At 40.2% G+C, this 14468-nt stretch overlaps 1 protein-coding gene across 2 annotated transcripts in view; it reads right to left on the bottom strand.

The window, feature by feature from the left end:
• The window catches only part of JAG2 (jagged 2), an 83944-nt gene that overhangs the window by 19561 nt on the left and 49915 nt on the right, over nt 1–14468 (bottom strand). The window contains exons 6-12 of one of the 2 annotated variants that reach the window (XM_018556572.1): nt 8931–9061; nt 7249–7368; nt 6767–6880; nt 5130–5243; nt 3876–3989; nt 3465–3511; nt 1885–2058 (exon numbers count right to left, since the gene is read on the bottom strand). In XM_018556572.1, coding sequence (XP_018412074.1) covers nt 1885–2058; nt 3465–3511; nt 3876–3989; nt 5130–5243; nt 6767–6880; nt 7249–7368; nt 8931–9061 — 814 coding nt within the window. The remainder of the gene's footprint in view (nt 1–1884; nt 2059–3464; nt 3512–3875; nt 3990–5129; nt 5244–6766; nt 6881–7248; nt 7369–8930; nt 9062–14468) is intronic. The other variant, XM_018556581.1, reaches the window with a different exon arrangement.

Below are 14468 nucleotides of genomic sequence, written 5' to 3'. Positions count from 1 at the left end.
CAATCTCATTTACAACCCAACCTCCTCAAATCTGCCATGACAGCGTAGATACTGTATGTAAAAGGGTGGAACTAGATGGTGCGTGAAAACAGAGCATTGTCTAGTTCTCTTTTGCATGAAAATACAAGTTAAAAATCGACAGGTACATCTAAAAGAGTTTTGCCTGACAAGATAGTTGACAGGTAACACCATCTTGTATCCAACAACCTCATAACAGATAGCCACAAATGCATAGTGACTCTTCAGAGACCTATTCAGCACCACAGCCCAGCATTTGCAAGGCTAAATGTGACATTTATTCTCCCGCTAGAAGGCTATGCAAGTATCTCTCACTACTAGCTGCCTAGTGTGCAGAACTCCCACTGCAAGCCAGAGTTCAACTTCCAGCTGACACATGGGTACACAATAAAGAGTCAGTTGTCAGAAATTAAGATTAATTGAAATAAAAAGTAATTTCATAATTTTGCATGAACACACCAATGAGATAAATGGCAAGGTGCTATACAATTTGATGCTCAACGCTAACCAGCTAAAACACACAACTGAAAAGGTAAACCTATACCTGCCATAAGATGTAGAGGACCGTTTAGACAGCCCTTTGGTCCTGTCATGCCGTGCCAGACAGTTTCTGTACCTCTTTGCAGACCCACCCCAGTAGGCAACTGGATTAGATCAGTAGCACCCTGAAGCACCCATTGCTGTGCTCTATTCTAATCAGCATGCTTTCTGTGTATTGACCTCCCCACTCCTAGACTGAGTGCTTACAGTTAAGTTTTCAATTGTAGTTTTTATTGCTTTAGAACTGACTGAAGTTCACTGTCCACTACCATATCTTTAGACTGTTATTTCATTTTGTGACATTGTTTGCAGGTTCTGTAATACAGCTAGTATCAAATGAGGGATTACCCAGTTCTAAAGCACTCGTTTTCATGCAGGGAGTGGCAAACTAAAATAAAATTCTTTCAACAAAACCAGAATTTGCAGCAACATGATTAAGGATCCAAAGATTTAATAATGCCCAGGGAGGAATGCTTTATTTGTACAAGCACGTCCCACTGAAGGCGAGAGCACAAACACAGTTCAGAGAGCTCAAGGACAGCAAAAGGATTGATTCATTTGCCAGAGTTTAGCTCTCAGCCTGGACAAAGCTGCTGAGAAAAGGCAGACTTTTTCTTTACATGTCCCCCCCTATCAGCGACATTCATATGTTTCCTCTGCTAGTATAAATTTCCCCTTCCAGTTCAAGTTTAATAGTATGTACCAAGGATATAGACAACAGTCCCCAAGCTTCCTGCAATTCAAATACTTGAAACTGGCTCCTTGATCTTCTACAATAAAACTGACCAAAACCAAAAAAAAAAAAAGGGCAAAACTTATTTAACACTTTCATAAGGGTATGTGTGGCTGTTGGGATGAGTCTTCTAATAACACAGTCTGCGCTTAGCTGAATATCCTCTGCCAGTCACTTTAAAAGGTTGTGAATGTAGGCTCAGTACACACTATTGTGGTCGATTTATTGCCGTATCCTTCTTAGAGAGGCAAGAGAGAGGCAAGAGAGAGGCAAGAGAGAGGCAAGAGAGAGGCAAGAGAGAGGCAAGAGAGGAAAATTTCCCACAAACGGTATATTTTATTTTACCTATATTTACACTTAAAAAGGGAAGGGGAAAAAAAAAATCATAAGACAAAAGAGACACGGTGCTCCTTTCAATGTTCAACACAGCTTAGATACAACTGAACAAATTTGCTTATTCACAAAACAGATCAAGTAGCAGATCAATTAATATATAATGTGGTAGGCGTTGGATTGCTCTGGCTTAATCCAGAGATAGATTTCCACAACACATGAAAGATAGCCCAGAGCAAATATACAGTAGCAGCTCTTACCTCGCATGTGGTGCCAGCATAGCCGAGTGGACAGCCGCAGTGAAAACCATTGACCAGGTCTTCACACACTCCTCCATTCTGACATGGGTTGCTAGAGCATTCATTCACCTCTACCTCACAGTTCTTCCCAACAAAGCCCCGAGGGCAAATGCACCGGTAGCCGTTTAACTTGTCCTAAGAGAAAGAGTGACCAGTGTACAAAGTTAATGTTCAAAAAGACTTTCTCTGGACAGACAGTTAGATTAGCAATATCCATCTTCAATATAAGCTGAGGTAAAATAAACTTACAGAACAGAAATATGAAGGCTACCATTGCTGACTTGATTCGGGTTGCCACTCTATCTCTATAGGTTGAACGCTATGGACTTGTGTCTTTTTTTCAACCTGACTATGTAACTCTTGCTTAACTCATTTGTAAGTCACTGACAACAAGTATTCAGTCAGTAAGGACTCGTGGCATACTAGGCGCAGCTTAGCGACTTATTCAAAAGCCAAGCAGAAACAGATGAAGACCCAGAGATTGCAAAAACAGAGCAATCATAGGTCCCATATTTGTGTTGACCGGTTCCCATTAAGTGTGGTTTATTTTTAATTTAAAAAATTTAAAACCTACAGTGATAAAAAATGGCCACCACTAAACTTGCAAAAGTTTTACATCTGATCACTATGAGATGTCCAGCAATATAATCACAATTGATGACTGTAGGCACCAGCAGATTGTAGCCCGGCTGACCCTTTTCAGGATAAGATGCTGCAAGCAGTTCGATATTACAGGTAGAACTTCTAGTATGCCACTGCCAGAGATATGTGCCCAGTCCCACTCCGAACATACACTTTAATTCAAAGGTAAGCTTGCAAGTACACTTTTATTGAAAAAGTGTGAAGGGGAACTCTAATTGGCCAGATCTTGCACACATTTAATTTCTACATTTTCTTTTCTTTGGAAAGCAGCCACAGCCCGAGTAGACATTTCTACTCCCTGCCATCATGCTGTATATAAGGACCCTTGTTATCTGTGTGGAAGCAGTGGTCTTTCTGCAGAGGTCAGACGCCCCCAAGGCGAGTCAGACCTATAACTTTGCAATCTGTAAAGCTCATTTTCCCTGCTGATTGGAAAGCTTGACCTCCAACTCAGCCAGCAGGTGTGTTAGCAGTGAAGTCACAAGGGGGGGTGTTGCCCGCACCCAGGTGACACCAAAATTGACTGTCATTTTGGTGCCACCCTCCTTCTGAAAAGTCGGGCGCTCGGTCCGACAGTTTCGGAGAGAGGAGGGGACCCAGCGGCATACCTTATCCTGCCGGGGGAGTGTTCCCTCCTCTCTCTATTGGCGTCCATCACCAAGATGGCTGCCCTGCAGGTATCAATAAGATCGCCGCGCATACGGGGTGACGTCACAGCGGGGTGTCACCCGGTAACCGCTCTGGGTGACACCCGGCCTCGGGACGCCCCTGTGTGTTAGACCTTTGCAGAAAGACAACTGCTTCCACAAAGAGCAAGTGTCCTTCTCAAAGACAAAAAGTTCTTCTGGACTTAAAGTGTTAAATGTGAAGTGTCTTCAGGAAGAGATACAAAAACTCACCTTGCAAATGCCTCCATTTTGACACTGGCCACGGCATTCGTTAATATCTACAAACAAAATATATTCTTAAAGCATAAATCTACAACTTTTCCTGCCCCTTCCCCACAAAAAAAAAAAAAGATAGAGAGAAAAAGTAGCAGGGCTAAAAGACCCGGGGGCCTTCAAACCATTGAGGGACTTCTTGTCCCAAGCATGCTCTTGCAGAGAACATTGGGACTTTGTTCCAAAATGGCTGGAAGGCTGTCAGGCTTGAAAGTATTAAATCAGTTTAGTTCTTTGTACATTTTAATTATTAAAACAGACCATCAGAGGTTTGTAGACAGGTTGACAGCTGAGCAACATAATTTTTTGTTCTTTTTATATATAGAGTGGATAGAAAAGTTAGCTTCAAATGAACCGTTAAATACTAACTAATGTGACAGTTAATTCCTGTCCATCCTGGAATGCAGACACAGTAATATCCACCAATCAGATTTCTGCAAGAATAAGCATTAAAACAGGGTTTTCCCTCACACTCATTAGCATCTGTGAAACAAGACAAGAAAAAGAAATAAATAAACACAGCATCCCAAACACCAAGCAGAATTCACCCACAGATTAAATGCTAGTTACAGATAACTACTATACATGCAGGCAATGTATATACATGTTCATGCTACCCAACTGTATTAGCAGTATACAAGATTTGGCAAGTTCATGCGGGGTTAGTTAAAAGTAAAGTACAACATAAAAAAAAAGTGATATATCCAACACGGTTTTTTATTTTGGGATTGATTTAGGAATGGTTACGGCCCCTCATTGGAATGGTTAACGCCCCTCATTGGTTTTTTATGTGTCATCAAAGAGATATAGCTGCAATTCTTGTCCCACAGGCACAGCCAGAAGTGAGAAAATGTCTTCATAACAAGAAGACGTACCCTTTTAGACAGCTGTCACCAGGAGAGGTTTCTCTACTAGATTTATTTCCTGTTCTTATGACAACTAGGATTCCCTATGAAGGGGTGTACATATGGCCACGCCTCAAATAATTTTAGTAAGATGGGCTATTTAACCCACCATTGCCAACATGGAACTACAAAGCTGAGTGGGCTTAACCACAAAAAAACCCACACAATTAGCTACACAAAAAAGTCAAACATAACATGAAAACGCCCGCCACCAGTCATGTTAAAGTTCAATTGAACTTAAACCATCACCATTGTTAAAGAAATGCAAGTTAATACAATACAGAAGTATTAATGAATTAAGAACCCGAAAACTGCATCTAGGATTGGACTCTGGAATGTGAAGGCTAAACGAAAAATTTAAGCTGCAGTATGTCGTTACCTAGAGCAAGCAATCAGGTCTGTATTGGTCTGAGTTTGGTAAAAAGAATCCCAAAAGACTGTTTCTAGGAGTCTGAAGTTAAGTAGAAGGAACTCTCGAGAAGGAATTAAACCAATGGTTTTCCTGATTGGTTGCTAAAGATAACTGCACTCAGAACTGTCCCCGTCAAATGAATGCCTAAACTTTTTTTCCTCCAGTCTTAGCCGCTAGACAAATCTCACAAGAAACATTTTAGCAGTGGTCATGTGTGCTGTCATCATCAAAATTATTATACAACATTTGGAGTCCCTGTAGAATGTCACAGAAACATTTGTGGGGAGGCTTCCAGGAATGACTTACCCAGCTGACAGGTGGTTCCAGCCCACTGTGGAGGACAAAGGCACTCAAAGCCATTAATTAGGTTTTTACAGATTCCTCCACTCGCACAAGGGTTGGATTCACATTCATCAATGTCTGGGGGGGGGGAAAAAAAGGTGGAAAAATGACACCCAAAATAAGCAAGGACATTTTTTTTTAAAGGTTAAGTTCATCTTTTGCAAAAATTAAAGAAATGCATAATGAATAATAAAGAAATTCATTTTTTTCTATTATCAATTATGCATCTCTGTAATATTTGCATTCAAGTCTGGAAAGCATTGCAATTGTGATCACTCAATCACAGCCACAAACCTCAGGCTTCTGCACATTCTCTCCCAGTCAGAGCTCGATGCAGTTTAAGTTAGGAGAGATGGGGAAGGACGACTGGACTTCAAACTGCATTAAATCACCTCATACAGCTTCCAGCCGTCCTCGCTCTAGGTAGATGCAGGGATGTAGGCAGCTCTACCTAGAGCGAGGACAGCTGGACGCTGTATGAGGTGATTTAATGCAGTTTGAAGTTCAGCCGTCCTTTCTCCCATCTCTCCTAATTGAAACTCCGTACCTCAGTACGAGCTCTGCCTGGGAGAGAATGTGCAGAAGCCTGAGCTTTGTGGCTGTGTTCGAGTGATCACAATTGCAATGCTTTCCAGGCTTGAATGCAAATATTAAAGAAATGCAATTTTTTAAATATAATTTTAATTATGCATTTCCTTAATTTTTGCAAAAGGGGAACTTATTCTTTAAGGTGTTAGTATCTCGCAATAATTGTGAAGTTCTGCGATTAGAAAAAGCTTTACTGATCGAATATAATAACTTAAGCAGATATATTTTCCCTGTAGATGCAACCAATCAGCTCCGTAAACCTCTAGATAAGTAAAATGGTGGACCCATGCCTTTCTCATGGCGTCATTGTAAATACTATCTCCACATATGAATTTCCATTTTTTGTTGGTTGGTGGGCAGGCATCTTGAAAGAAACCCACTATGGTAAATGTAAACTGCCCTTGCCTCTAAAAATGCCAGTTGGGTGGCCCAGACTCCTACAATATGCAATATCAATAGTGCAATTATTTAAAACTGAGAAGTCAATGCTTTATTTACCAACTACAGCAAGCTGTCCAGCAAGCAATAAACAGTACATATGCACTGCAAGTGAAAGTGATTTTCAGTGGTAAAAATGCATACAGAACACAGTGCCTGGGGAAAACCTCATAGAAAGTGAGGTCCTTTAAACTACCCATAAATGCGGTGAATTACTTGTGTTCTAGGTATATATCCAAGTTGACCATGGTCATTGGAAATTGTTGACACCTGTGTATTTGCCGACTTTACACAACTACTTCAAATCAGCAACTTCACTACACCACTATTTTAACAAAAACACAAAAAAGGGTACCCAAAAGTCAAGTCAAGCCACGAGACTAATCTACTTGTGCTTGACCTCCATCAGCTTAAAGTGAGAAAGCTACAAAAGGAAGCTTCCCTTCAATGCCCAAAATAGGCCACCGATTTAAAAAGGGAGGTGCTACGAAAGTTTGAATTTCCACAACTAAGCTCATATGGTGCCAAAAAAAAAGAATGTAAAAAAAAAAAATTTAAGACAACCAAAAACATACCAATTGCACAGGTGGGTCCAGTCCAACCAGGAGGACAATGGCACTCAAATCCAGTGGAGACTTCATGACAGACGCCATCATTAGCACAGGGGTTGGAGGCACAGGCATGTTCAGCTAGAAAACAAACAAAACAAAAAATGCTTGTTCAATTTTATAAAAAAAAAACCCACAACTATGAAAGGTATGTGACAAAGATGCCCGTGCAGCAAAGTTCAAATATTTGGCTGTCACAACAGGTGGATGAGATCAAGGCCTAAAACACAAGTAAAATAGCCAAAAGGTCAAGAAATTGAGAAGGTCACCCTTCTGGAGGGTGGCTACTTTTGTTCCCCATGGTCGCTGTATGTGTAGTAAAGTAGCCACCGCTCCAAGTTTGCTTATCTGTATAAATACAAACTTAAGAGTTGTACTTCATTCTTCTGACACCACTTAAAATTCACAAATCTACCTAGAAAAGCAAGCAGCTTATTCTAATATCTTACCTATTTCACAGTTCTTCCCGGAATATCCATCAGCACAAGCACAATGATATTTGTCAGGCTCTGTATTCATGCATGTTCCACCATTTAAACAAGGATGATGAGTTCCACAGTAGTTGAGATCTTAAAGCCAAAATGTAAAAAAAAAAAAATACAAAAAAACTTTAGGTTTTTATACAATTGGATCATTTTGGGGGTCTTAGGGGGAGTGGGTGGTGTTGCCCATAGCAACAGATTCCGTTTTATTGTACCACAGCAGGTTAAAGGATTAAATATAAAAACGTACTTTACTCCAGCCTGGATGTTGTTCAAGAGATTTAATACAGCTGATAATGAGGGCAAAACACAATCAAAAGACCCATACAAACCAAAATAGAACAATTTTGTACTCTTCATACTGTAAAACAAGCCTAAATATGAACAGATCTGCAAGAATTAGCAAATCATTTATTTAGTATGTCATGCCGCTGACAACGTCCCCAGCTTTCAGAGATGCTCCAGTTACAGCAGACTGTCCTAAAAGGTATCATCACTTGTTGGCCCGACACCTTACGCTTTTTCATGCGTTCACAAAAAGCAACATCGAATGATAATAGGCGGGTGAGGAAAGGTTGACAAGTGCTTCACATTACAATGTGCAAAAGGTTGATGGGGGGGGGTTAAGAGACAGCAATATGCTGCAAACCGCTTGTCCACAAAGAGGTTTATGTAAATATATAAATATGCGTGTGCCATTTCCTAAAATAGCCTGGAGGCTCTCGTAGTAAATCCTGCTCCACAGAAAAACATTACATCCATGAACTGGAAAGGGACTTCCTTAGGTGGTCCTTAGAAAATCTTGGCAACCATTACCTAAGAGATGAAGGTTATGAAACTTCTGGAGAATTTAGTTACGATGAACTTATGGCCAAGCTATGGAAACGAAGAATCAATGAATGAGCTTCAAAAGCCCTCACTGACCTCTGCAATTGATTTTGCCAGCCGCTCAGCTTCCCTCTTTGAACAGTGACTTGGCAGCTCAGCTCATTCTGCTTCCCTTCCCAGCAGTGACAGAGCAGCCTTCCAGTACAGGCTTGTAAACACAGAGCAGAAGCTCCGAGAAGGGGGAGCAAGGTTAGCCGAGTTGCTACTATAAGGACCTGAATGACTCCAGTGTTTCTGCTATAACGCTTTTAAAGATGAATTGCTACACAGTGCGTACAGCTACAGGAGGTCAGTGGGGATTGGTCTTAAAACCAAAATTACAGCTTCTTACACAATTTTAAATACTTTATTGCCTGTAACGTGACCATAGGTTCATGTGGCTCCAAGCTAAACCGAATTCTCTTTATGCAAGCTAAAATATCAGAATTATGCAAGATTAATGGTTCCATTATTTCATTAAAATGCAAACAGCAGTCCACCAGAGATGCCATGTCTTGACATCAGTTGCTTGAAAGGGTTGTTCACCTCTACCAGAACTTTGGTACTGAAAATGCCTGAATAACAGCTGCTGAGGAAAAGCCACTAGTGCCATAAGTGATACTCGCAATCCAAAGCAATGCTCGGAATTCTATCCATTCCCTGACAGCACCTTTATGTCGCTTCCCAGGGCAATGAGAAAACGTCTGACTGCCAGTTAAAGGTTTATGCAATAAACGAATCATACAGGAATCATAAATAAATACAAATAAATCACATTATACCTTTATCGCAGAGGAGGCCGCCCCAGTTTGTCTCGCAGTTACACTCCCATGGCAATCGGCAACTCCCATGTACACAGCCGGGGTATGGAACGCACTTGCTACAGTAGTCACCTTGCCATCCATAATGGCACCTAGAGGAACAATGAAGAACAGGAGAACATTTAAAATTTTCTGCCATTTCTTTGAGGCCATCACTGATGTTTTTATTAAAACACACAAAAAAGTTGCAAAAATGTGTCTGGTAAGGGAGAAATGTATCTAAACATTTCCTCTTGACCAATGAAGAAAGTGTTACTTTTCTTTTTAACTGCTATTGACATACACATTCATATATAGGCAGCCCAACAAAGCATATAAAAAGGGTTGAAAAGAAACTTGGTTTCCAAATTTTCATTAACTGGTTAACCTATATTTCAGGAAAATATCAGGACCTATTTAATATGTTGATATAATTAACAGGAACAATTTGACAGGTGACTTCCTGTCTAGTAAACACAAAAGGTAAAACGACCAAGCTCATTTTGGTGTCACATTGGTCTCTGGCCAAGTTCACACTGGAGGGCTGGGTGCAGAGGATGGCACCACACCTGGCTTTTAACCATCAGGTCAGCCCAACACACACTATGCCCAGGGAAACGTGCCGATTAACATGTCCCTTTAAAGCAATTCCCTTGAACTGGTTGGTCACATCTAAAAATACAGATGGCCTATTGTTCTCAATGAGATAGACCCTGAATGGCACGCTTACAGTAATAAAAAATAAAAGAAGAACATTGTACTGCACTACCATCTCGAAAGCAGAACCCGCATAAGTAATGTGTAAATATACCCCATTTAAAAATGACAAATTATATATATATATAATCGTATGTGTATATATATATACACATACAGATGAAATTATATATATATATAATCGTATGTGTATATATATATACACATACAGATGAAATTATATATATATATAATCGTATGTGTATATATATATACACATACAGATGAAATTATATATATATATAATCGTATGTGTATATATATATACACATACAGATGAAATTATATATATATATAATCGTATGTGTATATATATATACACATACAGATGAAATTATATATATATATAATCGTATGTGTATATATATATACACACACACACCCCCACACACCCACACACACACACACACACACACATATATATACACATACAGATGAAATTATATATATATATAATCGTATGTGTATATATATATATACATACATATACATATACACACACACACACACACACACATACATACACTATATGATCTTTCACATGTTTAGGAAGCATAAATTAAAGAGACACTGTCACCAGAACATTCATTTCAACAAAAATCTTCCCAAGAGTATTTCCTCATGTTGTTCCGAGGTTATGTAGGGAGGGGAATGCTTGGAGGAGCTGGGTCAGCAAAGACAGTAATTAGCCACTCCAAGAACAGGAGAGGGCTATGACATGCAAGGAGAGAGGGGCTGTGCTAGGGAATTTACTTTTTCAGGAGAAGTCACATTCCTTAGCAAGCTTGACAAAGTACAGTAAATTGTAAGCAAATACAAAAGAAAAAAAAATGATGAAGGAAAAAAAAACACTTCAAGTATTTAAAATACTTATTTTTTTAATGTGATTTGCCTTTTAAATAGAAGCAATTTTTCCTAATTTAACATGCGTCATCAATGAAGTACATATAAAACAAATGCTTAAACACAGCAGACATTGGTCCAGGATTGGCGAGAGGCTGGTCAGTCTGTTGATCCACAGAGTGGAAGTGTTATTTCAAGGCCTGGGGGTGGGTGAAGACACAGCTGTCTTGTCAATTTTCACAGGAGTTATTTTAGGAACCTTTTCCATACAATGAATGTTATGCATTCGTGCTGCACTTTTATCATGTAGATTTTCTTCTCAGGCACTTTTTACAGATATAGCTACACAGAAAATGTTAAATTAAAAAAAGGAAAAAACAAAAAAACTACAACAAAAGCCAGCTCGTCCTTACAACTAAATACTTGGAGCAAAATAAAAACAAAAAAAAAACCAAACACCTCCAATGAATGAACTGGCCTACTGCTTGTAATTCTAAAGCACTTTGATGCAAAATGGCATAAAAAAAGCAGGTATCTGTATTAAAAAAAATATGAATAAAATGAATATGGAGATTATACCAACTTCATGAGCTATAACATGCAAAAGCTGATTAAGGGAAGGTGTCAACAAGCTTTGCATGACTATTCAAGTCTATGAATGAACCCCAAACAGAGGGCAGAATATGGATTCATACAGAACACGACATCCATTTCTCTGGGAGTCCACCCCAGTCGCGCCAGGCGGATTGCGCTATTTCCCACCTGTGCTTCTGAACACAAAACAGCCGAGCTTCGTGTATCGCAAAAAAACTTTTTTTCTGCGATTTTCGCGCGGATGTCACCCCATTGAAATCAATGGGGCAGCGCGGCAATCGCTGCCTGTATTGTGCAGGAATGCACGACACCCGGGACGCGCATCTCGGGTGTCGTGAGGTGTAGTGCAGGTGTGAACCTAGCCTGAAAGTTCATAACTGCTACAGCAGTAATGGTGCATTACGTTAAACACATGGTGGCAGCTACTGTTTGTGTGTGCTAAGGGTTAACTGACATCAACCTCATTCTGCTGGCCATACACTATTCTATTTTTTTGGTCAACCCGCTGGCTGAACGAAAAAAAAGACAGAAAAGATTCTTCCATCAACGTTTAAAAGCATTGATCAAGGAATCCCTGCAGTTTCCCTAGAATTCTGAGTTTTTAAGAGCTTGGCCTGGCGATTACCTGCCAGTGAATTCTGTCACAATAGGTCTTACCTATACCAAGGAGAAATGTTTTTTTTATCTAACAGAGGACCTAACTTGAAAATAATCTGCACATGACACGCAGCCAGGCAGAACATTATTTTTAGAGGAACAGTGTTTATGAATCAAGGGGTCACTATGTGTTAAGTCCGTCAGTTCTGCCATTTATAAAGGAAGAGTAAATGTAGACTTCCTTTACAACAGGAAGTCGGCTTTGTCCTAATTTTACAGGTGATGGGCCAGCTTTAATTTGACTTCCTTATCGGAAACCAACAGATTTACGTAAATCCAAAAATCACAACATATGCCATCAGCACGGGCAAGTTTTAAAAGAGGATTTCTTTTTAGTTACATATCGGAACAAATACAGTATCTAGAGTGCATGCAAACCAACAATTTCTGTTGCCCAACCTCCATCTTCTGCTTTAATTCCGAGCCTGAACCAGGCTGTCAACCGTTTGTGGCCAAGACTTTTTTTTTTTCAAGCCAATTTATGCGACTGTGAATATCTTATCCAGCCAATGCCAACAACTGACCTAATTAAAATATCATTCAATCCAGAATTCTATTCCATTTCTGGGTAAGGTTCCTAGCTCAATATATGGCTCCAACAGCAAGAAAAAAAAATCCATACTCCTTGCTGGGTTTGGAGCCTCTCCCCTCGTGCTGTATTACTTTGTCTATATTCATCTAAATCTGCATATTCAACGAGGAGAGTGAAATCCCCTTTAAAAGGCCATATAAAAGGTGGGGTTGACAAGCGTGCCAAGAGGTGCTAAGGGGCAAGTCAGCCAATCTGAATCAAGTCCATACCAGAAGTATAAAATTCAACAAAATGATTAACGAAAGCCTGTGCATACAGAAATATGAAGGCAACCTTCTAGCTAGCTCATAAGCCCCCGTGTGATAGCACATTGGAGATGACAGGGTCTCTTAAGGCAACATTAATGGTCACCGTTTCACTTTAAAAAGGAGCTATTCAAGCACACATGGCTTGAATAGCTTCACCCAGGGAATGTAAACACAGCAGGCAGTGGGTGTGTGTGCAACAGCCAGCCTACTATTGCAATTTGAAATAGCCAATAGCGGGCTGGCTATTGCACCCTCCCCTCCCACTGCCTGCTGTCAATCAACAGAGGAGGGAAATAACGATAAAAGTTCTTCTACAGGTCCTCCTCTGGTGATCGACAGCAGGCAGCCAGCAGTGGGAAGGTGCAAAAGCCAGCCGGCTAGTGTCTATTGCAATAACCAATAGCAGACTGGCTATTGCACACACCCACTGCCTCAGAGTCGCACAGCAGAGAGACACACTGTCCTGACCAATCGTAAGCCACTACAACATTTTGGCATATTTAAAGTGAACCTTACCCTAAAAAACAAGGTTCTTTTTGTAGTAGCCCCCCTACCCCTAATTACAAAAAGCTGCTGGACCCCGTTTTGACCTAGCGTTTTGTAATCAGAAGATGGTGACTGTCAACTAAGCAGACCTTGTATTTTAATGCAAGGTCTACTCTAAGCAATGAAAACCGCACATTTAAAAAAAAAAAATGACACGTCAAAAAAAATAAGAAATGTAGTAAGTTATTACCTTAAGAGGTTTCCTTTTCTTTCAAAACGTCAATATAAAAACACAACAGCAATGCATAATTTGCAGGCAAAACACTCCTACCGGTATCATAGGATCACAAAACTTAGTGGATACAACCATGAGATCTTCAAAATGCTCCTGTGGTGTGATGGATTGTTTTAGAAACTTTGACCTGTGGCCTGTCTAGAGCTATTCAAACCAAAAATAGATTGGTACAGTTCCTCAACACCGGAAAGGATGCAGATAGAGAATTCAGTTAGAGATGCAAGTACTTCCGGGTCAAGACATTTTTTTTCTTTAAAAAAAAAGTAATTCAAGGATAACATCCTTTTTGCAGAGATTCCCACAATTAACAGGAGAACAAGATGAACATTTGACAACACTGACGCAAGATCAGCAGGACACAATCAAGGAAATATCAAATCCCAAGGTTAAAGGATGTGCACAATGGGGACATTAAGCTGCATTCAATGTACTAGAAAAGCTGGCCAGTCAGTGTAGGATTAATGATGGTCTTTTTCTGTGGCTGCTCCAAAGACTACACAGCATCAGGACAATTAAAAAAAAAAAAAAAAAAATCCCCATCACTTCTAAATGGTGACATCAATGTCAGAAAAACAGCATATGACCAACTTTACCATTTAAGTCTAACGGAGCACTTTCAATACTGGAAAGTCCTCAGATTTAGGCTTAGGTAGAACATGAAATGGATTCTGCAAACGTTATGGCTGAAATCCTACTTTAAAAAGGTACACGTGTACCCTCCATTTGCAGAAAGTCAGACATATCTGAAGGGCTTCAAAAAATTCAGGGCATATTTATAAAGCAGTGAATCTGAAATACACTCATCCCCATAATTTAAGCCGACATGTGACACTGAAGAGGTCACATGTCGGCTCTATTGATTGGGAACTCAGGGAACACACACCACTGATCACGGACTTCCCGATCTCCCTGCGTTGACTGACTCACTGTTCCCCCACAGGGATTCCCCCCCTCTGCCTGCAGTGGCTGAGACTCATTGCTCCCCACAGGGACTCCCCCCTCACCTCTCCATTTCTCCAGCGCTGACTAGAGGAACAGACAGGGAGGGG

This window comes from Nanorana parkeri, unplaced genomic scaffold, assembly GCF_000935625.1.
Source record: "Nanorana parkeri isolate BGI_ZX_2015 unplaced genomic scaffold, ASM93562v1 scaffold12, whole genome shotgun sequence".
Taxonomy (NCBI): Eukaryota; Metazoa; Chordata; class Amphibia; order Anura; family Dicroglossidae; genus Nanorana; species Nanorana parkeri.
Note: the sequence above shows the minus strand (reverse complement) of the source record. Positions and strands in the feature narration are given on the sequence as shown.